Here is a 26,262-nt window from a genome sequence, read left to right as displayed (position 1 = left end):
ATGATTGAAGCTTTGAATGTAACTGGAGTATCAAAAATGATGTAAAAATTTATAAATGATTGCAGCTCTGGATGTGACTGGAGTATCAGTGATGATCTAACGCCTCTACAACAATGTTGGATAAGTGTATGGCAAGGATAAGACTGCAGCTCTGGTTGTGACTGAGTATAAAGAGATGATATTATGCCTCTACGTTGACGTTGGCTACAGGACACAATTGAAATCATATTAACTCACACATAAGCTGTCTTGTACTGAAAACGTCCTATGTTGACCAATCATAGTTCAGAGCTTCTATAGTTTGGCATTAAGTAATTTAAGTGTATTTTGAAAATGTGGGGTTAAAAAATTTAATTCAAAACCTAGTCTATGAAATTCCCCGAGTCACAGGAGGCGTCTGCGTGAAATTTTGTAATTGTAAATGCAACGGTGCAGATTCCTTCAGAGGACATAGACAATCAGCTTCATATATTAGATTGCATCTATTTCATATCAGTGTAGAGCTCAAACATATCCTATAGCCAGGCGGAGGTCCCCAGACCAACCTCATCTGTGTTGGGGTAGCCTCTACCCCACTAATTGGGGGGGGCATTTATCAATTGTGGCGCAGGGTTTGTGTTTTTGGCGAATGAATTGTGCTATAATTTACACCAGGAAGTTAGGACGGAAATCAGTGGACGTGGCCGAACGAAAACCCGACGGATTCGGAGAAACCGCTGCATTTTAAAAAAAAGTGTCGCTGGATACGCGCTTACCTGCACCCAGCAATGGATCGTGAACTCCGGCGGACCTCGGCGGACTTCAGCACAGCAGCGACACCTGGTGGACATCGGGCGCACTACCTTACTGAAACCCCGGAAGACCCGAATCCACCACAGAGAAAGCGTCGCTGGATCGCGAATGGACCGGGTAAGTAAATCTGCCCCAATATCTACTGCGTCATCCAGCAGAGGGATATCGGAGGGTGTCTCTGACATTGCCAAGTGGCTCCTGGATGCTCCGGCTGTCGTTGCGATGTCTATGGCCCAGATATATGGAAACTGGTGCAATCTGAATTGTGGTGAATATGATAAATATGTGATCGCTTCGGTTCCCACTTCTCGTAGTCCTGATTTATACAGTATGTACAGGATAGAAGAGAACATGCTGTATACTGGCAGTTTTTCTTCTAGGACTGCGATCAGTCCCAACAACAAGGCTCCCTAGTACCACTGAATAGACAATTCGTCTGGTGGTGCATGTGTGTAGCTGCTCCCTTCATTCACTATGGGACTATAGAAGATGAGTGTAAATGGAGCAGCTATTTATGGGCTTTTAGTTATAAAGTAACAAAGTTTCATAGGCAAAATTGTACTTTATTATAATAAGTCGTTATAATCAGGTTCTAGAAACAGGTTTAGATCAGTGCCCCCCCCCCCCCATTTCATTTATTAATAACCTGTACTTTGCAGAAAATCACATTGAAATATTTATTGTATATTTATTTTATTGAACAGCCTGATAGAGGATTCTAGAAACATCAATGGGGAGACAGCAGGATCACCATAAAATAACTGGACGAGTGACGAGTGAAGGTTGCTAGAGAATATTTTCTGGGGGATAATGAAGAGTAGGCCTCCCAAATTGATTCTCTCTGGTGGGCCTAAGGAAACCCAGTCCAACACTGATCTTGTATCTTCTATAACTCATCTTCACAGAACAATAAACCAGATTCAAATCTTGACTTTCTTGTCTGTGTTTGTCTCCATTGTAGGTGACCAATCACAGATCAGCATTACTGTGGTCACTGTAGTCTGATGGTGGTTGTAGTCCTCTATGTAGGACACTAACTTCTCACAGACAGCTGTGATACATGAAGGATGTGTGTACATACATAAAATAGCTCAAATTCTAAAGAATTTTAAACTCTATAAATATAGGTTCAGCCTTGGATTCTGGGTTCTTGCTTCACAGATTTGTGTTGCTGAAGCAGCGGAGCCTATACAGCTCCTCGAAGATTTACCCAATACCGCAGACAATACAGACCAGTTCCTGCCCCTACGTAAAGGGAAGTTAATATAAATCAGTCAGTTGTATATATAAATCAGCTATGTGAGAATTCTCCCATGTATGTCCATGTGTCTAGCGCTTTGTATAGTCATACGTTATACAAGATACATTAGAATATTGCGTGGGATCTACACGCCAAATACCCGATACGTATTTTATTCACTTCTCTACAAATAACAAGGTTATTCCTACTAATAAATTGTAAAGGGGCACAATATTTATACTTTTATAGAATGTCCTACAAAAACTTCTAAAAAGTCGACTGATATATATTATTTTTGACTTAATGAGATAAATATAGAGACATTGATTAAATTATAGAGCATGGAAATTGACCATAACATCCGATCTTCTGGAAATTTTCATATCTGCGGAAACATAAAGATCAGTGTTAAACCTCTTGCTCTGTGGATGCTGCGCCCTGTATAGGAGGTGACCTGATGATGATCTGTTTCATTATATGTCAGGACATCTCTTTGTTTGCTCTGGATTACAGTGTAGTCATTCAGACAAAGATATACAGAAAACTCAGTTTTTTCAGACTGCTGACTACTCAAGGATATAAAAAAAATAAATGTAGTACTTACCTTCCGGCGCTCACCTTCAGTGTCCTCTTCCCTGCCTGCACACACATTATGACATCTTATTAATGGGGTACTCTGCCATAGACATTTTATTAAAGGGGTTATCCGGGTTTAAAAAATTTCTTATGGCCGGGCTGGGGAGGGCTAGTTAAACACAATAAACATGTATTTACCTCGTCCGGTGCTGCCGATGTCCCACACCGCGGCCGGTCTTCTCTGTGCGCCGGTTTCATTACAAGTGCCGCCGGAAGCTCCCATCCAACACCATCTCCGAGCGCTTACAACGCTGAGAGATAGGGACGGATAGGAGGAGCCGGCCACATCGCGGACCGGAAGCTCCCTGTGCGCGGCTTCCGTGCCCCTGTAAACAAACATTGGCATGGATCGACCGGACCGCGGGACATCAGCGGACGAGGACGAGGTAAGTACATGTTTATTATGTTTAACTAGCCCTCCCCAGCCCGGCCATAAGTAATTTTTAAAACCCAGATAACCCCTTTAATGAGGGGGCTCTGCTGGACATTTTATTAATTGAAGGGGCTGCTGTGGACATTTTATTAATGAGGGGAGACTACTGAACATTTCATTGATGAGGAAAGACTGATGGACATTTCATTGATAAGTGGAAACTGATGGAGTAAATTAATGATTTAAGACTAAAGAGTAGCGGCTGTATTTACCACCCTAGGCTTATACTCAAGTCAATACATTTCCCTAATTTTTGTGGTAAAATTAGGTGCCTTTGTTTATACACGGGTCGGCTTATACTCGAGTATATACAGTAATATTCCATGCAATGGTAGAAGGCATATGGAAGACTGTCCATTCACCTTCTGTTTTTAGTTTTTGTTACGTGTCTAAAAGAAAGAGTAAAATGGAAATCCTCTACGTAAATGTGAGCTGACCCTTAACTGTTGCAGGAAGACTCTGGAGCCACACAGACACCACCAATGTGTTTCTGATGGTCATCAGAAGAAAAAATATGCCACTCTGCCCAAAAAACCCAGTTTGAGTCCGAATTTTACATAGTCTATATCTGACCTGTGTTTCACTCCTTACAATCCGTCCCTCAATAGATTCACAGTAATCAAGGTGATGGCCAAAGTCAGCAACGCCTGGAATGGACCGTATATGGCGAGAGCAGCGCCTGATGATGAGGTACTGGTACTGGTGCTGGTACTGGTGCTGGTACTGGTGCTTGTTGTGGCTGTCACAGTTCTGGCATCAAAAGATCGAGTCTGCACAGAGACCCTATTCAGCACAAATTCCAGCTTGTATCCTTTTCCTGAAATAGAGATTTCCATAAAATTAAAATTTCACCTTTTTCCTTCAACTATTACCCTCAAAAGTAAAATAGAGGGTACAAGTCACCAACCAAACAAAGCAAAAAGCTTTTGGGCAAATGAGAGAACAAGAATAATCCTGTAGCTAAAGACATGGTGCACAGGGTTTCCCATCCACTGATTAATGGAATATTGGGAATTTCCTGTATATAATATATATATAGCAGCACATTCTCATATATAATATATAGCAGCACATTCTCATATATAATATATAGCAGCACATTCTCATATATAATATATAGCAGCACATTCTCATATATAATATATAGCAGCACATTCTCATAGATAATATATAGCAGCACATTCTCATATATAATATATAGCAGCACATTCTCATATATAATATATAGCAGCACATTCTCATATATAATATATAGCAGCACATTCTCATATATAATATATAGCAGCACATTCTCATAGATAATATATATCAGCACATTCTCATAGATAATATATCAGGGTACAGCCTCTACCTGGCAGCTTCAGACCAAGGTCGGTGAAGTTTGCCCAACAGCTGACGAATGCGATGGTCACGTTTCCATCCAGTCCATTGCTGACGATGGTGTTATTGGGGTATTTCAGGGTGGCTGTTAGAGTCAGAGAACTTGTACTTACAGAGACACAGTTCCCCTAGTAAATTAAAATACAAAAACATAAAAAAGCAATGCAAACCTCAATTACTGACGTTCACAAAGTCCATTTTCATCATGTCTCTACCCGTGAAGAAGCATCTGTTGCAAAACACTTATTGGGGACCTTGTGGCGTTACACAACAATTATGCGTAGATCTCTACCTACTTAACCTCATGGGTAGAGATGAGTGGACCCGATGTTACCGTTCGGGTTCTGTATTATTGCATATTGCTGGTCTGCTTACAAAAGCAAATGCCCTCAAGAAATATATATAACTTAGCATTTAATTAAATCAAGTTAAAAATTGGTCTCAGCATATACATAAACAAACAAACACAGTTGTAATGTATGTTGAACCTAGTCAGGGACAATCAACATAAACCAGGACAATTTATCCTGGACAAATGCACAGTGTATGAGGGCATACAATTGCTTCAGGCATATAATGCGGCAGATATGGGGGAAGAATACAATTTTTAGTTAAAAGAAAGGTTTGGTCTCACCAGTCTTCATCCCAGGGAAAGAGGTACAGCAATAAATTGGTTATGCTCTTACCTGTCTTCATCCAGGGGTAGGGAGTAGGAAAATCTACTGTGGCGTATTCCTAGTTCACCCTACTATATCTTAACCCTAACCCCATGGATTAGCTCCCGGCCCTTACAAGGGCGGTCCCCAGTCTGCCCCTAAGTGCGGCTATTATGCCCTCAAACTAGAGGATGCATGAAAAAATCACTTCCCCACGCGTTTCGTGTACCGGTAAGAGTACACTCCTCAGGGGAACCATCTTGCGAAGGGAGACAAGATGTATTTTCCTCCTCGACACGGTTGCTCCCTAAGGTTTGAATGAAACCCTTAACTGGGCGAGTTTCCTGTAGTCTGCCTTCACAAGCACACGTTTCTCTCCACCCTACCGTTCTGTAAATCTTAATCCACCTCTTGAGGTGGAATTTGATGTTGGGTCAGGTGTTTAGCCTATATATGGTCGTCATCTAATACCTTGTTTCCTCCTTCCCATGTACCCTTTTACATAACGGGGCTGCTTAATACGTTCATAGCCACTACTTTCGCTTTCTCGTCTACGAGTTTAATGTGTCCAAAAAATTGTTTTCAAGACTTACAGCCATAGTTCGGTTCTTGACGTACGGAACTATTTTTAATAAACCAGAACTAAAATTGACCTTTGTATTAAGCCTCTAAGAGGAGCCTGCAATGGGGGGATCGATGTGGCTCTCTACAATGAGAGGTCATTATGGCCCCTTAGATTCAGGCTATCTCATCAGTCATGCGGGTGAGAACTCCTTATCTGAGTCCCCGCACGATACGAGGCAGACACTCCCCCTCACAAGTGAAATTGATACTTACCCGTCATGATCGATGGGAGGGTGTAGGTGCGGTGATGTCGAGATCAAGGCGGGGAAGGCTGGATCACTACTCAGCAACCTCCGATCCTGGACTCCGCCCACAACCATGACGTACCGCTTCACAGTCATGTGCCGGAGGCGTGGTGTGGGCAGGCCTATCTCAGCCCATTTCTGGCGCGTGCGCAGTAACCGATGCCGTCCCTGACCTAGCGTTTGGGTCCATGCTTGTTTGGGGAAGACGAGCCACTGCTCGCCTTCCGTAATTTTTATGGACCGATGTCCATTCCAGACTCAAGCTTATTTCCTCAACCAAATCTTGCACACTATTCCCCTGAGGAGTGTACTCTTACCGGTACACGAAACTCGTGGGGAAGTGATTTTTTCATGCATCCTCTAGTTTGAGGGCATAATAGCCGCACTTAGGGGCAGACTGGGGACCGCCCTTGTAAGGGCCGGGAGCTAATCCATGGGGTTAGGGTTAAGATATAGTAGGGTGAACTAGGAATACGCCACAGTAGATTTCCCTACTCCCTACCCCTGGATGAAGACAGGTAAGAGCATAACCAATTTATTGCTGTACCTCTTTCCCTGGGATGAAGACTGGTGAGACCAAACCTTTCTTTTAACTAAAAATTATATTCTTCCCCCATATCTGCCGCATTATATGCCTGAAGCAATTGTATGCCCTCATACACTGTGCATTTGTCCAGGATAAATTGTCCTGGTTTATGTTGATTGTCCCTGACTAGGTTCAACATACATTACAACTGTGTTTGTTTGTTTGTTTATGTATATGCTGAGACCAATTTTTAACTTGATTTAATTAAATGCTAAGTTTTATATATTTCTTGAGGGCATTTGCTTTTGTAAGTTGACTACTATTTATGCCTGGTCAAAAGACTGGTTCCCTTTGATTGACCAATCATTTAGTGAGTACTGGTTACTGCTGTGTATATTCTACATATTGCTGGTCTGGCGACCAAAAAGCCAATCAGACAAATTGATGCACCTGGCAGCTAGCCTTGGCTGTGATTGGCCAGGGGTTTCCCCCTAGCTAATTATAGTCATGGCTCGTTGCTGGAGCCATCAACTTGCCCGATTGACTGATCCCAAACCTGAATGTGAACATCGGTTCCTCTCAACTCTACTCATGGTATATACAGGATAGGTTTATCAGTTGTGGGGCAGTGGAGTAGCTCTGTTATGCCCTCACTGATATTTCTTATGTATTGATATTTATCGGGCTTTAGGACCAGACAATTTGTATAGTGAGAATCCCCACATTGGGGCAGATTTACTTACCCGGTCCATTCGCGATCCAGCGGCGCATTCTCTGCAGTGGATTCGGGTCCGGCCGGGATTCATTAAGGCAGTTCCTCCGACGTCCACCAGGTGGCACTGCTGCGCTGAAGAGCATCGCAACGCACCCAAGTTCACCAGCCTATACCTAGTGAAGGTAAGTGCAAGCTCCGCGACACATTTTTTTTTTTAAATGCGGCGGTTTTTCCAAATCCGTCGGGTTTTTAGTTCGGCCACACCCCCGATTTCCGTTGCGTGTATGCCAGCGCCGATGCGCCACAATCCGATCGCGTGCGCCAAAATCCTGGGGCAATACAGGGAAAATCGACGCAAATTGGAAACATTCGGGTAACACATCGGGAAAACGCGAATCGGGCCCTTAGTAAATGACCCCCATTGTGTTTACACTGAACCCATTGGCTGCTCTTGGTAAGATCTGACCAGGTTTTTGATTTTCTATTTTCACACTGCAACTGATATTTCTCTAATGGTTAATGTGCTGTTTACAAAGTCTCTTGTGCCCATTGATCTGTGGTATATGAGTTTTATTTTTATGTATATAATGTGGTTTAAATTGATTACATTAAAAGTTATATTTTAATATCCACTTTCACCATTTTCTATTGTTATGGTACACAGATCCCAGTCAATTCCACAGAAAGGAACTTTTTTTTGTGTAGTTATGCACATGTTTATATGTATAGCTGGCAATAACTGTCATGGGTACTCCTGCAACCCATTTCCTAGGTCGCAGGCGCACCCGTGTGCCTCCCCGTACCCCCTCTTGCCTGCAGTAGCTCTGCTTACCTGACCACATTACACTGGCAGTCTCCTCGCTGCGCCTTGCGCCTCAGCCTTCTAGGATGCGCAAGCTCCGGCGTTCTGAGATTTAAAGGGTCAGTGCGCCGATAATTGGCACCGGCCGGCCCTCTTTCCTGTTAAATTCACAGCCCCTTCCTGTGTCCCCTGCCTGATCTTTGTGCCTCATGCCATTAAGAAAGCTTATTCCTGTATGCCTCTTGCAAGTATTGAGATTTCCTCAATGCCCCGGTTCCGTTCCTGAACTTGATCCTGTGCTGCCTGTCTTGACCTCCTGCCTGTTGACGACCACGATTCTGCCTCACGACTCTGTACCTTGCCTTGGCCACTACTGTGGACAAAGTCGTGCCTATGTAGCGACCTGGTGGTACCAGGCTGCAGCAAGTCCAACCTGCTTTCACTCGGATCCCCGGTGTGGGCTTATGTCATCGTCCGTGGTGGGGATTTTTTTTCTGCCAGGATGTAGAACCTTAGCAAGGTCTCTCCTGTGTGTGTTTCAGGTCAATGTATGTTACGTGCACGGTACTTACGTTGGAGTCTTGAGCCATCACACATGGCTGCTGGTAAAGTCTTTCTCCAGGAAGTCCGGCCACAGGTTCTTGGATGACTTTCAGAGTAGATACTGTGGCCAGATAGCTGCCAGTAGAGGACGAAGTCTTGTTCTCAGATGCAGCCGCCACCTTGAAAACATCATAATATAGACATGGAGGATGCCAATACAGTTTAAAGCTTACATTTAGTGCAGTTGAAATAAGACATATGTCCATCAGGTTCAACCATGCATACGAGTGAGCATCCTGCTACATATTATCATCATTATAATGTTAGTTACCTGACTCCAGGCAGGATCACTCGGAGGTGGAACTGGGTCAGAAATGGACAATGATGACACGGTGACGTTCAGCTGAGAGCTGAGACTTCCATCAATGGCGGCAGATGCCAGGTTCTTACTCATAGTCTGGAAATCTGAGAATGACAGTCCGTCTGAAAGACAACAGAAAATTATTACTGAGAAACTGCAATAGATTGAGATAAAAAAGATTTAGAACAAATAATGGAATGGATGGATAATACAAATGGAAATATACATGCCCCCGCATGTTTTGCTTTTTCCTGATCTTCATGTCTGTCAGGCTTGCGGGATGTGGATCCGCTGGACCACTGCAGACGATGACTCAAGCCACTACCTGGGACCGGAGTCTAAGTGGTACCCGGTTTTCACCAGAGCCCGCCGCAAAGCGGGTTAGACAAGCTGCGGCGTGGTACCACCAGGTCGTTCCTCAGGCGTGACTTGTCTGCAGTGGCGGCCAAGGTTGAGGTACAGAAACAGCAGTCAAGCTCGAGGTCACAGTCCAGGCACAAGGTCAGGGCAGGCGGCAGAGATGCAATGTCAGAATCCAAACCGGGGTCAGCAACAGGAGGTCCAAGCAGAAGGGTACGGGAACACAGAACTCACGACAGCAATACGGAGGGACACTGGTACACAGGAACACGGAGGTAGTCAGGCAACACAGGAACACGGAGGGATTCAGGCACGCAGGAGACACTGGAACGCAGGAGACACTGGAACGCAGGCAAATAGCAACAGAGCTTTCTCTAAGGCTGTGAGGCACAAAGATCCGGCAAGAGTGTGAGGAAGGTGCAGGGTTTTTAAAGGGGAAGTGATCAGCCAGTGCACCAATTAGCGGTGCACTGGCCCTTTAAATTTCCTGAAGATACCGCGTGCGCGCCCTAGGAGGCGGGGACGCGCGCGGCCGGAACCTGGCAGCGATTCCGGAGCGGGGGGAGGTGAGTGGCGCCGGCACCGCGCCTGCGAGGCTCGGGGGGCACGGGTGAGCCTGCGACCCGCGATATGGGTCGCAGGACCACCCGTGACAGTACCGCCCCCCTTCGGCCTCCCCCTCTTCTTGGGTTGTAAAAATCTCTGTAGTAAATCATGGTCCAGGATGTTGTCTTCAGGCTCCCAAGATCTCTCCTCAGGCCCGAACCCCTTCCAGTCAACCAAGAAGAACCGCTTACCCTTTACGGTCTTCATGTCGAGGATCTCCTTTACCACATAAATATCTGAGGAGTCAGCCACCGGAGCAGGAGGAGGTACTTGCTGGGAGAAGCGGTTCAGAATAACAGGCTTGAGTAGAGAGACATGGAAGGAGTTCGGGATGCGCATGGTGGAAGGAAGGCGCAGCTTGTAAGATACCGGATTGATGCGGGATATAACCTCGAAAGGACCCAAGAAGCGTGGACCAAGCTTGTATCCAGGAATCTTTAACCTGATGTATTTAGCTGACAACCAGACCTTGTCCCCAGGAGAAAAAACAGGAGATGGCCTGCGTTTCTTATCCGCTTGGAGTTTGGTACGGGCGGAAGCCTGCTTCAATGAAAGGCGAGTTTGTTCCCAAATTGTCTTAAGGTCTCGTACCAACTCGTCAACAGCAGGAACCTCCGTGGACACATGCAGAGGGAGAGGAGGACGTGGATGTTGTCCATAAACAATGAAGAAGGGAGTAGAACCAGAAGCTTCAGAGTCCAGGGAGTTGTATGAGAACTCCGCCCATGGCAACAAGGAAGACCAGTCATCTTGGCGGGCCGAGACGAAGTGCCGAAGGTAGCAGCCAAGGGTTTGATTGATTCTCTCTACCTGTCCATTCGACTGAGGATGATATGCTGACGAGAAGTCCAATTTCACCTGAAGATGGTTACACAGGGATCGCCAGAAGCGGGAGACAAACTGGACCCCACGGTCCGAAACAATGTGCAATGGGAGTCCATGCAGCCGAAAGATGTGGGAGAAGAACAGGCTGGCAAGACGCGGAGCAGATGGCAAACCTGGCAAGGAGACAAAATGGGACATTTTCGAGAACCGGTCGGTTACCACCCAGATGACAGTATTCCCCGAGGATGATGGCAGGTCAGTGACGAAGTCCATGGCCACATGAGTCCACGGGCGGCTGGGTATCGGTAACGGCATCAGGAGACCGGCAGGTTTGAGGCGTGATGACTTGTTTCGGGCACAGGAGATGCAGGAAGCCACAAAATCCCGCACATCTTTGGCCAGGTCTGGCCACCAATAATAACGGGAAATAAGGGCTATGGAACGCTGCACTCCAGGGTGTCCAGCCACACGAGAGCAATGTCCCCATGTCAGGATCCTCTTACGAAGGGCAGGTCTGACGTACGTCTTGCCTGGTGGAAGCTGCCTAAGGTCCACTGGAGCTGCAAGGACCAGACGTTCTGGAGGCACAATATGACTGGGCACAGGGTCTTCTCCAACCACATCCGAAGCACGGGAGAGAGCATCTGCCTTAACGTTCTTCTCCGCAGGACGGAAATGGATTAAGAAATCAAATCGGGAGAAGAAAAGAGACCAACGGGCTTGACGAGGATTCAGTCACTGAGCGGTCTGGAGGTACAGGAGGTTCTTGTGGTCGGTATAAATGTGAACCGGGTGACGAGCCCCCTCCAGGAGATAGCGCCACACCTCCAAAGCCAGCTTTATGGCCAACAGTTCCCGATCTCCAATGGAATAATTCTTCTCGGCAGGAGAGAATGTCTTCGAGAAGAACCCGCAGGTGAAGGTACGAGCCTTGGGCCCCTTCTGGGTAAGAACTGCACCAGCACCGACGGATGAAGCATCAACCTCCAACTGAAAAGGTTTCTCCGTATCTGGTCTTCTAAGTACTGGCGCAGAGGCAAAGGCAGATTTTAACTTAGTAAAGGCTTCCTCAGCAGCTGGAGACCATTGTCTAGGATTGGCATTCTTCTTAGTCAATGCCACAATAGGAGCCACAAGTGAAGAGAAGTGTGGAATAAACTGACTATAGTAATTGGCGAAGCCCAGAAATCTTTGAACAGCACGCAGTCCCACTGGGCGAGGCCACTGAAGTACGGCTGCCAATTTAGAAGGATCCATCTGGAGTCCCTGGCCAGAAATGACGTATCCCAAAAACGGAAGACTGCTCTGGTGGAAATGACACTTCTCGAGTTTGGCGTATAAATGATTAGTCCTTAAGCGTCTGAGAACCTGCCGGACGTGGTTTTGGTGAGAGGAAAGGTCTGAAGAATACACCAAAATGTCATCCAAGTAGACTATAACACAGGAGTAGAGCAGGTCTCTAAAAATATCATTAACAAACTCCTGGAAGACAGCAGGAGCATTGCAGAGACCAAAGGGCATTACCAAATACTGAAAATGCCCGTCACGAGTATTGAAAGCTGTCTTCCACTCATCGCCCTCCCGAATTCGGATGAGGTTATATGCTCCTCGCAGATCCAGCTTAGTAAACACTTTGGCACCTCGTAGACGGTCAAAGAGTTCGGTGATGAGAGGCAGAGGATAGCGGTTCTTCACCGTAACCTTGTTGAGACCGCGATAGTCTATGCAGGGTCGGAGGGAACCATCCTTTTTAGAGACAAAGAAAAATCCAGCTCCAGCGGGGGAGGAAGACTTGCGGATGAACCCCTTTTGCAAATTTTCCTTTATGTAAGCGGACATGGCTTCAGTCTCGGGCACGGATAACGGATAAACCCGACCTCGTGGAGGAGACGTACCCGCCAGCAAATCAATGGGACAGTCATAGGGGCGATGAGGAGGCAGAACCTCTGCTTGCTTCTCGGAGAAAACATCGGTGAAGTCTCGGTAGCAAACCGGAAGGTCCTTCAGAGACTTGGCAACTACGGAAGTTAGCATGAGAGGCACAGGGTGAAGAGCATCCAAGCAACAAGAAAGGCAGTCAGGACCCCAACGTAGAATCTCCCCCGTTCTCCAATCAAGGACTGGTGAATGGAACTGCAACCACGGAAGACCTAGCAGGAGGGGCGAGGTTGAGCGTGGCAGAACCAGGAAGGACATGGTCTCCTTATGCAGAGCACCAACTTGCATGACTATCGGCTCCATGCGGTACCGTACTGGGTCCGAGAGAATTTGTCCACTGACCGAAGAAATAACAAGCGGTTTGTCAAGAAGAATCACTGGAATGTGGTACTGGGAAACCAATGCAGCATCCATGAAGTTCCCAGCGGAGCCGGAGTCCAAGAAGGCAGATACTTGGGTTTGATTGCCGGAACCAACGCTGAGCAGCACCGGAATCAACAGGCGTGGAGAAGCACTGTTCACACCTAGGGACGCTTCTCCCAATAACCCTAGGTGCTGGCGTTTCCCGGGCGTTGGGGTCGGATAGGACAAGATGCAAGGAAATGCTCAGGACTACCGCAATAGAGGCAAAGGTTTCCTTGACGTCTTCTGTTACGCTCCTGAGGAGACAATTTGGCTCTATCCACCTCCATAGACTCCTCTGCAGGTGGTACAACTGGAGACTGGAATGGTCTTTGGAAGACAGGAGCTAGTCGAGGAAGGCGTCGTGGTCGGACTGGACTCTGCTCGAAACGTGACTCTTCGGCACGCTCCCAGAAGCGCACATCTATCCGGGTGGCTAGGGAGATGAGCCCACTCAGAGAAGATGGTAAGTCACGAGCAGCCAGAGCGTCCTTAACCTGTGAGGACAGACCTTTCTTAAAAGCTGCAGACAAGGCCGCGTCATTCCAGGAAAGTTCCGACGCTAAGGTACGGAACTGGACCGCATACTCTCCCACGGAGCAATTCCCCTGACGTAAATTCAATAAAGCTGACTCTGCGGAGGAGGCCCGAGCCGGTTCTTCAAATACTGACCGGAATTCAGACAAAAAGGCTGCAAGAGAAGCCGTAACTGGGTCGTTCCTATCCCAAAGGGGAGTAGCCCAGGCCAAGGCTTTCCCCGAGAGAAGGCTGACTATAAATGCCACCTTAGATCGCTCCGTGATGAATTGGGTCCGCATAAGTTCTATGTGCAGGGAGCATTGGGTAATAAAACTCTGGCACATCTTGGGATCGCCATCGTACTTGCTAGGCATAGACAACCGCATTCTAGGTTCAAGAGCAGGCAGACTAGTCGGAGCAGTAGGGGTCACAAGAGCAGCCTCAGGTACCTGTTGCTGTTGCTGGTTAGCTAACAGTTGCTGAAGCGTGGCGGTAACTTGCTTCAGTCGATCTCGCTGAGCAGCAATCTGCCGAGACTGGTGGATCACAATAGTGGCAAGATCTGGCTGGCTGGAAGACGGAACCTCGGCGGGATCCATGGCCGGATCTTACTGTCAGGCTTGCGGGATGTGGATCCGCTGGACCACTGCAGACGATGACTCAAGCCACTACCTGGGACCGGAGTCTAAGTGGTACCCGGTTTTCACCAGAGCCCGCCGCAAAGCGGGTTAGACAAGCTGCGGCGTGGTACCACCAGGTCGTTCCTGAGGCGTGACTTGTCTGCAGTGGCGGCCAAGGTTGAGGTACAGAAACAGCAGTCAAGCTCGAAGTCACAGTCCAGGCACAGGGTCAGGGCAGGCGGCAGAGATGCAATGTCAGAATCCAAACCGGGGTCAGCAACAGGAGGTCCAAGCAGAAGGGTACGGGAACACAGAACTCACGACAGCAATACGGAGGGACACTGGTACACAGGAACACTGAGGTAGTCAGGCAACACAGGAACACGGAGGGATTCAGGCACGCAGGAGACACTGGAACGCAGGAGACACTGGGACGCAGGCAAATAGCAACAGAGCTTTCTCTAAGGCTGTGAGGCACAAAGATCCGGCAGGAGTGTGAGGAAGGTGCAGGGTTTTTAAAGGGGAAGTGATCAGCCAGTGCACCAATTAGCACTGGTCCTAGGAGGCGGGGACGCACGCGGCCGGAACCTGGCAGCGATTCCGGAGCGGGGGGAGGTGAGTGGCGCCGGCACCGCGCCTGCGAGGCTCGGGGGGCACGGGTGAGCCTGCGACCCGCGATATGGGTCGCAGGACCACCCGTGACAATGTCACTTGGTGGGGGCATGTCGGAGAGCGTGGGTAGTGAATGAAGGGGGTTGTGGGGCAGCGTGAACACCAGGTCCACCACATTTTCTATAGTCTCTGCCAGAAAACCGTCAGAGACTATAGCAAAAATCTCTCCCAGTTCAGAACTGGTGGAGTTTGCGTCTGTATTTACTTAAAGGCTAGAGCCTCTTAGTAGATATGGACGCAGGACAACCAGCGGGGGATATCTAATTCCATAATGTTGAAATGTTGAATATCTGAAGAACTCAGCAAATATAAATCATTAGACGTGTAATCTGATTTCTCATTGGAGCTTGCAGCAAGAGGGCAAAATGTGCTTTCCGTGCTGTCCTATAAAAAGGCTCTCAGACCCTACTTTTAGTTGGAGTTTCACTTGGTGAGGGATCACTAACTGCTTGACTTTAGAACTCACTTTAAGGCCCCATGTACACGACCATATACTTGCCTGAGCTGTACCTGCATGTAGCATACGGCCAGATGCAGGAGGGAGGAGATGTGAGCGCTCCTCAAACCTACCCTCTCCATAGGCAGCAGCACTCGGATGTGTCCTTTATTTTGCATGGCAGTTTCCGGCTAGGTCACGGTGCGGTGAAACACTGCATGCTCACCACACCATGCCTGTGTGCAATAGACATCTAAGGAGGCCATTATGTAGTCGGGCTTGTGCATGGGGCCTAAGAAATATAACCCAGTTTCCTGACTTTGAGAGTGGGTGCATTTCTAGGCTGGGAAAAGCAGGTTGATCATATCAATGACTTGCCATCATCTAGGCTCTTCTGACTTTGCTGTTAGAAGGTGCCGAGAACAATGGTTACGTGAGGGCACAAACAGCCCACCAGTAGAGAGGAATTCAATGTCAGCACTACCGTTTAATGAAGAAGGAGGGACTCCTTGCATCATTGCATCATGTTATATATTGTCTCATAGTGTATATTGGCATAGGGATAGTTGGCTGCAACACCAAGAATGTCTTTTGAAAATGACAGCGCTTTCCTCTTTCCCTCTTGCCTGCTTGTAACAGAACACGGGCACACTGGGTAGTGAATGAAATGGCAACAACTACACAACTGGGAATGTGTTTTGTGATTTTCCTCTTTCTCGTCTGGCACTGGTGGTAACAGACCACTAATCTTCACTGCTCAGCTAGGCAGCTTTTGTCATTGACTCCAACCATTCCTTATAAAATACCTTATCTAGTACCTACACTGCCTTATTCATCTCCATACTAGAGCAAAATCTCTTCCAATCTCTATTCCAGACCCCTTACACGGAAGTGTAGTTTGCAAATGGATTAGAGATTGCTGAAAGGCTCTACACCTGTGACCCAGGTCTAAAAACCTTGCAAGCGATGTCCTAACCGATCTCTGGTCATCCTAACAGTAGTTCACACTGATAGGCTCATAGAGGTTGCCGGTCAGCTTTTTAGCCAATCAGGACAACTCCTACTCCCGGTTCTTGTCTGGGTTCACCAATGCTGCTCTCACCTTTGCTTCAAACTCACTAAAACGAAAAATTAGTCTGAAAAAAATCAGAAAATATCCAAAATATCCAAATCCAGAAATAGATCCTCTCATCTTTACTCGATGGTTAACATTCCCCTACTTACCTGTGGAGTTAGAATTATCAGTCGTATTACTAGCCGTAGAGTTTATTTGTTGGGCCGGTGGTTCGGCAATTTCCACGACTACGCTGAGTCCTCCTGCCGCTCTCTTTCTACGACTGGAACCCTCCCGAATGATCTTTGTAATGCGGATTTTACTCGCTGGGATCTTCAAGAAAAGTGCAAGGTTCCTGACAAGATTGTCCCCATAAAACTGATCCACGGTCATGGCCGGAAGGTTGAATGAAACAACAATCAGAGGAGATGTACGGATTTCTATCGGAGTGGATCCTCTGACCAGGACATACAACATGTTATAGTCCTTATCAAAGTAGTTTTCTCCCAGGACAGCAGAGTTGAGCTGAGGTAGGTATTGTCCTGTCAGAAGAATGGACACCACATACATCATCAACCAACTCATGTACTACATAGATAACAAATTTAATGAACTTATGGAATTAGAGTGGCAAGAAATGTTAAGTGGAGTCTTGGATGACTTGAAATTCTCTGATATTTCACAAGATCTTCTCATCCAGACTGAGCTCAGATGAGCATGATGCATGTGTGGAAAAGGTGGAAAAAAAATTGTGATCTTTGATTTTCTTCAAAATTATATTTGGTTAGGACATACTGTACATTAAAATGGCCAGATAATTTCAATGAGCTAGATCATCTGCGTAGGAGATGTTTTTGATGTTGTCTATCAATCCATCTAGTTCTGTATATATGCAAAGTTTCCCCACCAGGGCCTAACAGCAGTGTGGTGGCATCGGGATTTCCAGGGACTGTAGTATGGCCAAGCGCCAGAATGTGTTACTTTGGCTTGGTCCCTAGGAACAGGCCTCGTCCACAACCGTCAGCGCTAACAGGAAGAAGCAAAAAGAAAGGTGGGCCACAATGTAGATAAAAAATCCCTCTGGGGCATTCCCAGTGTGTGTGTAGTAACAAATACCAAAACAGGTGGTGAGAGGAGGCTCATGATGTTAGCAGCAGGCCAGGGATCTCAATAGCAGTAACAAAGGGTGACAAGTGTTTAAAGGTGGCATGGGAGAGTTGGCCAGATCCTCTCTATCCAACCAGGAAACTAATCGGGGCAAAAATTATTTTAGAAACATTACATATACAAGCTGCAATGGAGCATGCATTAACTTACCCTGATAAGTAGGTGCATTCAGTGTATAGTCAGATCCCTGCCATTGTATATTTGTAGGGTTTATATACACATTATTAACATAGACGTCCAATCGCTGAGGATTTGAGAAGTAGATCCCCACACGGACAGACTACGATGGAAGAAATTAGTCAGTGGTGGGAGACAATAGAACACAATTAAGTCAAGTCACAAGTATTTAACCAACGATTTCCCTTATCTTATGTAATCCTTGGACTTTACATGCCACATGTGGTAGAACTCCAGGTCTGTACTAAAGACCCGTAGGCATGGTGCCACATAAAATCTGAGAGGAAACTAAGGTTCAGCACTGGCCCATGGAAGGCACAACTTGGATCTTTAATATGGTTCGGTGTGAGACGTCCCACTAAGATAACTGCCCTTTTAGGAAATATGGATGCCACACAAGAGCTCCCTGCTTGGGAACCTTCTTTGGGGGATCTGATGCATGCATATTTTACATAATATGCACCCAATAACGTAGGGCCTAAATATAGGGAACATTTATGTCTCCTTGTGAGATATTACTGCTTAGACAATTAGTCATATCTTCCAAACAGGTTAATAACTAACATTTACTGTATCTTTACTTTATGTCGCCACTAGAAGTTCAATAACCAATTTCCAGATTTCTATATTCTGTAATAAAACTTGTGGGGACCTGTTTGGTTCTAAAGGGATTTTGCACAGCCTATGTTTACTGCCCCCTCTCTTCCCCATAAATCAACTCATTTCCACTATGGAAACCCTAAAACTATTAACAGTGTTAATAGAAGTGGGTTAACCGTGTCGGTGGAACGTGTCAGTATGGGGTTAAAACGTATATATATAGAAAGTATATAAGATTTGATTCAGTGACCAAATCCCCGAGGTGCATTGTCGGACAATCATGAACAGCTGCTGCGATTCACAAAGATCAAGTGCACCCGATTTCCTGCATCTTTTGCTTCCCCGCTCAGGTCCGACAGAGTTCACCTTCTTTTTCCCGGTGTATGTAAGTGCATTGGATGCAACACAATTTAAATGTTAAGTCTGAATCAGTCGGATCGTCTGGCCCGCCCCCGATTTGTGTTGCATGAAAGCCAGTGCCGATGCACCAAAATCTTATTGCGCGCTCCAAAAACCCCTGCTAAATGCGGCGTAAAACGGAAATCGACGGAGTTTTCGACCATAGTGTGGTCCGCGGACCCTTAGTAAATAAGCCCCAATGACTTACCTTGGTGTCATCGCTGTTGAGCATTCTCAGTCGGAGTTTCTGGGGGCTCGTGCTGGTAAAATAAACGTCCACTGACTTGTTTGTAGCCACTATAGCATGAAATAAAGAAAGCCTCTTCCGACAGGAGTATCCAGAACACGAGCCATGGTTTGAGGGCCCTAAAGTTAAAAAATAAAAAAAAATTAGGTGAAACCATCATAATGAATCATAAGGAAATCTATGACTACAAATATAACGTCACACGAACCATTGATGAGATCCACATATCCTTCCTCCAGCACCGCCACCGGGGAAAGGCGTCTCGTCTCGGAATCGGCATCCAGACTCTCAATGACAAGCATCTCATAGTTCAGGCCGAAGCATTTGTAGCTCTCCCAGGACGACATGTACACACATGTGTTATCCCTGATGATACCTTTAAAAGATGATTTCATTTACTCTATTATTTATTTGGTGCTGGTGATAAAACCAGTAACGCTGATAAAAAAAAGTAAAGTATACAGTATAAGGCTACATTCACACTATATGTACTACGGGCATACATCTGCGCCGGGGAAAGGTGGCCGCTCACCCCCGCCCCTCTCCATAGGGTAACATAGGACCCGGCGCCGTATCCCAATGAAAGATAGGACATGTCCTATCTTTCTACGGGCTACGGAACGGTACGCTGCCGCACATGTGCTGCACCGTACCTCTCCCATATGGCGCTGTGAGGCCATTGCAGTGTATGGGGGACGTATATACATCGGCCGTGTATACAACTCCTGTACGTTCTTGTGAATGTAGCCTAATGCTAAAAAAATGCATAAAGTAAGAACAGTAAGAACAATTTACAAAATAAAAGTGAATTAAAGAAAAAACATAAATCTGAAAGGAGTAAATATTTCTGATCAATTTGGATATTGATTCCACAGAGCCCGGACCTGAACATCATCTAGTCTGTCTGGAATTACATGAGGGATGTTTGTCATGTGCAAGTGTAGAAGAACTGATGTTGTTTTAACAAAATGTGATAAAAAATAAATAATGTTCCCTATTACCTGGAAACAGTAAGTGGTTATTGTGCTACTCGGAATCCCTGGAGGTCCTCCAATAAAATGCCCCTCCAGTACCTTTACAATGGGCTTACTCACGTGTAGCCACTCACTATAGTTTATTTATGACTACACTACAAAAGTAGAGTCAAGATGGTGCTATGTTAAAAAACCCAACATGGATGAAGACTTGACCAATGTGAGTCCGGGCCATTTGTTACAAGGCCCACACGGTTTTAGGGGTATTCACCTTTGTTTGGTGCCACCTGTGACACAGGGATTCGACTTCCATTCAGGTAAGTCAGCATAACTTTTGGAATCCTGTAGTCTCCAAGACCGTAACTTGCAACTCCATTCCACTGGTATTCCGATTGTGGAACTACAGCCCCAACATTCCCCAGGAAAGAACCATCGAGATCTTTCAGCAATGCCTTCCTCTTAGCGTCGCAGGTCATGTCCACACATTCAGAGGGGTTGGCTTTTCTTTGGGGATAAGATAAAAAACAATAATGTAACTTCAAAACACACACAAACCTTAATTAGTAATCTACAGTATAATCTATCACATGTGGTAACCTAGAATGCCTACTTGACTTCTCTGGTTAACCATAAATTCCAGCCTTCTGCCATTAAAAGATTCAGATAGTTTGAATTATATTATGCTTAAACATGTTTTTGGGGAGAAAAACCATGGATATATCAAGCGGAAAAGAAGAGTTTTCCCAACAGCTATTAATGTCATATGGGCATCAAGACAAGGCCCAACTCTGGTTAGTCCGATCTTCTCTGCTACTGGAAGAAAGAGTTGCAGGATTACTCTTCTCTGCGTAAGAGGCGGAAAGGTAGAGGTAATTGGACTAAGGAACATCAGAAGAAGGTGAATGAAAAATAACAACCAAAAGATACCAACCACTAATATAGATCCACACATGGTCAAGAAACAAAAGGATCAAGTATGTTGAAATCTAACATGTCCCACCCTTCCAAAAGATCTGCCATCCCAGAAAAGTTACAACATCTCCATACATAAAATTGTCTGGCAGCCCTCCCCAAACCAGTGGGTTATTATCGGTCATACGTCTTACCTGTATGGCCTTTGTATTTGGAAAATTTAATAAATAGAAAGATGCCAGATTATTAAAGGTCAGCTACTTACGATACATCAGGCCGATGGATAAAGACTTTCTGATCCTCCGCACTGTCTGATATTGTTATCCTGGAAACTTCCACCGGATGCTGCAAATCTTCATATTCTGGGTTGGTGATGAACATGACGTTGGATTGTCCAGAACACACGGATTTGTATCCCACAAACGTTGTATCTAACCATGAAATGAGGATGACAACATCAATTTACCACAATATGGAGAGAAAACAAAAGAATAGGAGTAAACTATGAAGTATAAAAGATGACACTACCTTGCACAGTCATGAGGCCAGCAATGGAGTTTCTAGACCCCACGTTATAACCAGACACAAACGTCGGCCAACAAATTCCACTTCTGCCACCTGTATAAAAAAAGGAGAAAAGGGAATGGAGAAAAAAAAAATCAATCTACTGTATATGGGCATACGTACAGTAACGTTATGACCATCCAGATGTGATCCGGGAGCTCAGAGTGCACTCAAATTTTGTAAAACATTTCTAAAAAGAGGCCAATGGGAAAACCCCCTACCACAAAGGAAAGACCGCATCAGTACAAGAGGCATATAATAGTTAGGGGTCCTATATTTACTATATTCTTTTTGAGGAATCCATGAAAAATACAAATTGTTATCTTTTTTTTAATCCAAAATCATAACAGAAGAGTCAATACTTACCTGATACCGGAGGTCTGGCACTGCGGTCTTGAGCCGAAAGCCTGACATTGGTGTTACTGCTTGTCAGGATATCGCTACAGTCAAAGTCCGGACTGCTGCCCACCAGCAAGGATTTCTGAAGTTCAGAAACAAGTTTTATAATTTATGTTTACATTGGGAACAATTCTTTCTTAATGAAATAAATGTAAGTCTTTTAAAATGATCTGCTTCACAATAAAGGACTCCAGAGAGTTAGAATCCAAGTGCTCAGATGCCATGGTCACTACTGATCGCGACATCTGAGGGGTTGGGATTGGAACCAATTACAATGCTCAAAAACTGCCAGTATGTCTCTAAGAAAAACCGACCCTCTTGTCTTAAACGACAGTGTCCCCAACTTTTACCGCACTCAACAAACAACCAACTTAGGTAGGGTAAGAAATATAAGAGTGGATCGTTTAATTTTGACTCTCAAATCATCAGTTTTTCCATATTATGTGACAAAGGTATATGTATGAGAGAATATGAAAAAGAAAATACAATTTAGTTGTAACAACTCAAAACATACAGGTGTTGTCTAGCACTGGTCTATCACGTTTTTGGCACTTACTGCCGGGCTGGTGATGACGGAACATCCCACTTATATGTAATAGTATTACATCTCACCACCCACCACTCATCTCATCCTCTACCATAAACATGAATTGAACGCTAAGCCAGAGTTCACTGATTGAAGACCCAGGTGCACCGTGACATACTGCCAACCAGAAATCGAACACATCCAAGAAAAAAGACTCCGACATCATCTGGCTCTTAACACTTCTCGTGCATGTGCGTTATCCTACACCTACACAGTAGGATAACATGGATAACATTCTGTAGGATAACAATTGTGAGAAGTGCTAAGAGCTTGCTGACGGCACTCGGGGGCAGGGGGAGGAGAACAGAGAAACAAGAGGCGTGCATAATTATAATCTGGTGGAGTGCCGAATCTGAATGCCTAATCGCTACAAACCTGAACTTTGTGGCTTGGGTTCACTCAACACTACTTAGTAATTGTAGTCAACTGCTTCTATGAAGGAAAAAATATAGGATTCCGATTTTCTTAATGGATAGAGTAGAAGACAAAGAATGAAACCCTCCAGGATTCTGACAGACATATGTTCATTGTACAGAAGTCAAGGGGAAACAGAAAATGTCTGTTTATCTATCGTATACTTACTGAGATCTGGACAGTTTTGGGAGAGACCGTTCCTGGTGTGTATATTATAGTAAGTATTCCCATTCCGTTATCTGCCAGGAAGACATCAGAGATCTGCACTGAGGATGAGACCTGAAATGATAAAGACATAAGAGAAGTCAGAATCTTTATTATCAGACATGGTTGAACAAGCAGAGCAAAACAATTCCTTACATCAAGCCCCACCGATGGCATCTTCCCACCAGGACATAGGATCTCATCCCTCGTGTATGCTCAGTACTTTCTTGTATTCACATAATACGTATAACCCTTCTGCTGCACTATTTTCATAGCACTGCCTTGTGCTGCTTCTTTGTGACCAATTTTAGGGCATATTACAACAAGGTTTCCCCTTCCAGGAGGGAGGGGGAAACAATATTTGTGGGCCCCGTTAGTGTATATTCCGATGGTGGCTGGGTAATTAAATACTTAATTCAAACTTCAAAAAAGTCGCACGGCCACCTTTAGCCACCAGGATTGGGTAATAAAACTCAATGACAGGAACCGACTAGGTGGCTTCCATGAACACTTTACAGTGATACACAATATCCTTGAGTGAGAAGTTGATCAATCTCCCTCTAGAAAGATGAGATACCTCTATCACAGTTTAATGAAGCGCCTGAGTAGTATTCCACCCCATTAACCCTTCCCTCTATTGCCTGTCTGCAAATTTTAAAATGAGTTTTCGTTACTTATGAAGTCTTAATTTAATATCTAATAAAAGTTGAGTTTTATTACCCAATCCTGGTGGCTAAAGGGTATTAGTGGTCGCTGGCCGTGCGACTTTTTGAAGTTTCAATTTTAGGGCATGTCCTACACCCTTTCAAACTGTCCAATCAGAGCTTTCTTTGCAAAAGAGAAACGGTAACGCCCACCTGACTACAGAAAGGAACTGCACAAGAAAAAAGCTTTATAAGATTATGCCCCAGAACAGGGCAGTAGGTAGTTTACTCTATAGGTGGAATCTCTTGGACTCATTGGATTCATCAGGTGAAATGCACTGATTTTTAACAGTGAAGCCATGGAATGGAACCATTTTTGGGATAAGGGTAATGCTTTTTAATCATAGTTTTTAATGAGGTTTTTATTTTGGGTATATTCATTTAAATGGCAAGTTCTCGTTAAAGATAAATGCCTTTCTCTTATTTGAGGCTATTTTGCAATATGGAGCAGGAGGAGGATGGAGGCTTGCGCCCCCTACCTGCTCCACAAGGTTGGTGCTCCATGTGGTCGCACATCCTGCTTGGTGTATAAACGGAATTAATACATATGAAATACAAGTATTTAACAAACATGTCTTGATAGCAAGGGATTAACCTAAGGGGCTGCAGAGGGTATGGCTTCACCCATGCCCAGGATCCTTTGGGGGTCCATAAGGTGTAGCTTGCCCTCAAAAAGAAAACCTATAGTTGAGGGTCTGGTTTGGCTTCTGCATTCGCTCCTGGTTGTGCCGCTGGAGGACAGACAAGCCTCAATAAGGAGTTTTTTTGAAGTTGACAACACTCAGGCTGTTCTGTCTTCATACATTACCTGAAGAAGAGTGAAGAAATCACTTTTTTGAGAATAACTGAGTATAACTGGTGGTGAGCTTTCGAGAATACTACTTCTCTTCGTCAGACATGATGTTATGCATGAAACTGAAAATTCCCGGCATTTTATACACATACATTACCTGAGCATAGATACCATAATCCCAGCATTTCCATAATTTAAATCCTCTTATCAGTGAACAATCGGGAAGCCCATCTCCATTCATATAGACACCATATAACCCTCCATAGGCTTCATTGTTAGACCACTGCTGACTGGGATTGATGAAATCTGTAAGACAATAGTATTGTATATTATTAGAGGTTCCGGTCCATTTGCGATCCAGCGACGCGTTCTCTGCGGTGGATTCGAGTCTTCCGGTGATTCACTAAGGCATTTCCTTCGATGTCCACCAGGTGTCGCTGCTGCGCTGAAGTCCGCCGAGGTCCGCCGGAGTTCACGATCCGTTGCTGGGTGCCGGTAAGCGCGTGTCCAGCGGCACTTTTTTAAAAAAAATGCGGCGGTTTCTCCAAATCCGTCGGGTTTTTCGATTTCCGTTGCGTGCATGCCAGCGCCGATGCGCCACAATCCAATTGCGTGCGCCAAAAACCCGGGGCAATTCAGGGAAAATCGGCACAAACCGGAAATATTCGGGTAACACCTCGGGAAAACGTGAAAAAGTGTCAACTAACTGACCCATAGCAGTGATCTAGTGTCTGTGTTACTATTATATTTCATCTATTACTCACTTTGACAAGACTCTCCATCTATGCGATACGCGGCTCTCTCAAAGCCGCAAACCACGTTATCCTGCAGTACAATGTCTGCGCCTTCACTGATCTGGGAATAAAGCAGCACAAATTATAGCTACTAATAAGTACATTATAATCTTATAGGAATAACTTGTGTCACATATCAAGAACTGTATGAGATCATTTCACACAGTGTCAGACTGGGTTTCCTTAGGCCCACCAGAGAAAATCAATCTGGGGGCCCACTCTTCATTATCCCCCAGGAAATATACTCTAGCAGTCTCCACATTGTGGTGTTTTCTGATGGACCTATGGGGTTCAATATTGGGTTGAGCCAAGGCCCACCGGAGGCTCCTCTGGTACTCTGGTGGGCCAGTCCGACACTGCGTTCACGACAAAAGGGTGCAAAAATTGTCAAAAGCACAAAAATTTGCCCACATTGGCAACTAAGCTAACGTAGGAGGACTAGCTCAGGAGAGTCAAAGGAAATCTACCACCTGGCTCGAGGATTGTACACCAAGCACACTTACGTACTGGAGCTTCCCCCCTCTGCCACGATCTGCTCTTTTATTAGCTTCTTGAGCCCTTGCTTTTCGGAAAAAACGGTTTAAAAATTATGCAAATGGACCATAGGGCCGGAAATAATTTTTTTTTCATAAAAACAAGGTCCTAAGAAGCTAAAAGAAGAGCTGAAACTGGCAGGGGGGGTCATTGACCAGTATGTAAGTGTGTTTGTTTTACAATCTTTCATCCTGGTGGTAGATTTCCTTTAAGTCTGCCTTGCAAGCATCTTGAGACTTCTAGCCATTGATGCGCCAGTGGTCTTGATACCTGCCCTCTCATTATTATGCAGTAACTGACTTTTAGATACTGGGGAGATAACTAGACTGAATATAACATCCATGGCCAAGTCTTACTCTGTCCGCAGAATACGACTTAGGTGGCATTTGCCTTTGTGTTTCACTAGTCA

At 45.4% G+C, this 26,262-nt stretch overlaps 1 protein-coding gene across 1 annotated transcript in view; it reads right to left on the bottom strand.

The window, feature by feature from the left end:
• Positions 1–1,455: 1,455 nt before the first annotated feature.
• LOC140132489 (fibrocystin-L-like) overlaps positions 1,456–26,262 on the bottom strand; it is a 136,310-nt gene continuing 111,503 nt past the window's right edge. The window contains exons 63-78 of the mRNA XM_072151315.1: positions 25,290–25,380; positions 24,683–24,831; positions 22,993–23,103; positions 21,792–21,906; positions 21,390–21,479; positions 21,127–21,292; positions 20,221–20,453; positions 19,184–19,351; positions 18,937–19,094; positions 17,703–17,832; positions 16,556–16,927; positions 8,924–9,075; positions 8,622–8,771; positions 4,453–4,609; positions 3,675–3,918; positions 1,456–2,417 (exon numbers count right to left, since the gene is read on the bottom strand). Of these exons, the coding sequence (XP_072007416.1) occupies positions 3,689–3,918; positions 4,453–4,609; positions 8,622–8,771; positions 8,924–9,075; positions 16,556–16,927; positions 17,703–17,832; positions 18,937–19,094; positions 19,184–19,351; positions 20,221–20,453; positions 21,127–21,292; positions 21,390–21,479; positions 21,792–21,906; positions 22,993–23,103; positions 24,683–24,831; positions 25,290–25,380 (2,472 nt within the window). The 3' untranslated portion in view covers positions 1,456–2,417; positions 3,675–3,688. The remainder of the gene's footprint in view (positions 2,418–3,674; positions 3,919–4,452; positions 4,610–8,621; positions 8,772–8,923; positions 9,076–16,555; positions 16,928–17,702; positions 17,833–18,936; positions 19,095–19,183; positions 19,352–20,220; positions 20,454–21,126; positions 21,293–21,389; positions 21,480–21,791; positions 21,907–22,992; positions 23,104–24,682; positions 24,832–25,289; positions 25,381–26,262) is intronic.

The sequence above is a fragment of the Engystomops pustulosus genome, chromosome 5, assembly GCF_040894005.1.
Source record: "Engystomops pustulosus chromosome 5, aEngPut4.maternal, whole genome shotgun sequence".
NCBI classification, from domain to species: Eukaryota; Metazoa; Chordata; class Amphibia; order Anura; family Leptodactylidae; genus Engystomops; species Engystomops pustulosus.
The sequence above is the reverse complement of the archived record's forward strand: the minus strand, read 5'-3'. Positions and strand labels throughout refer to the sequence as shown.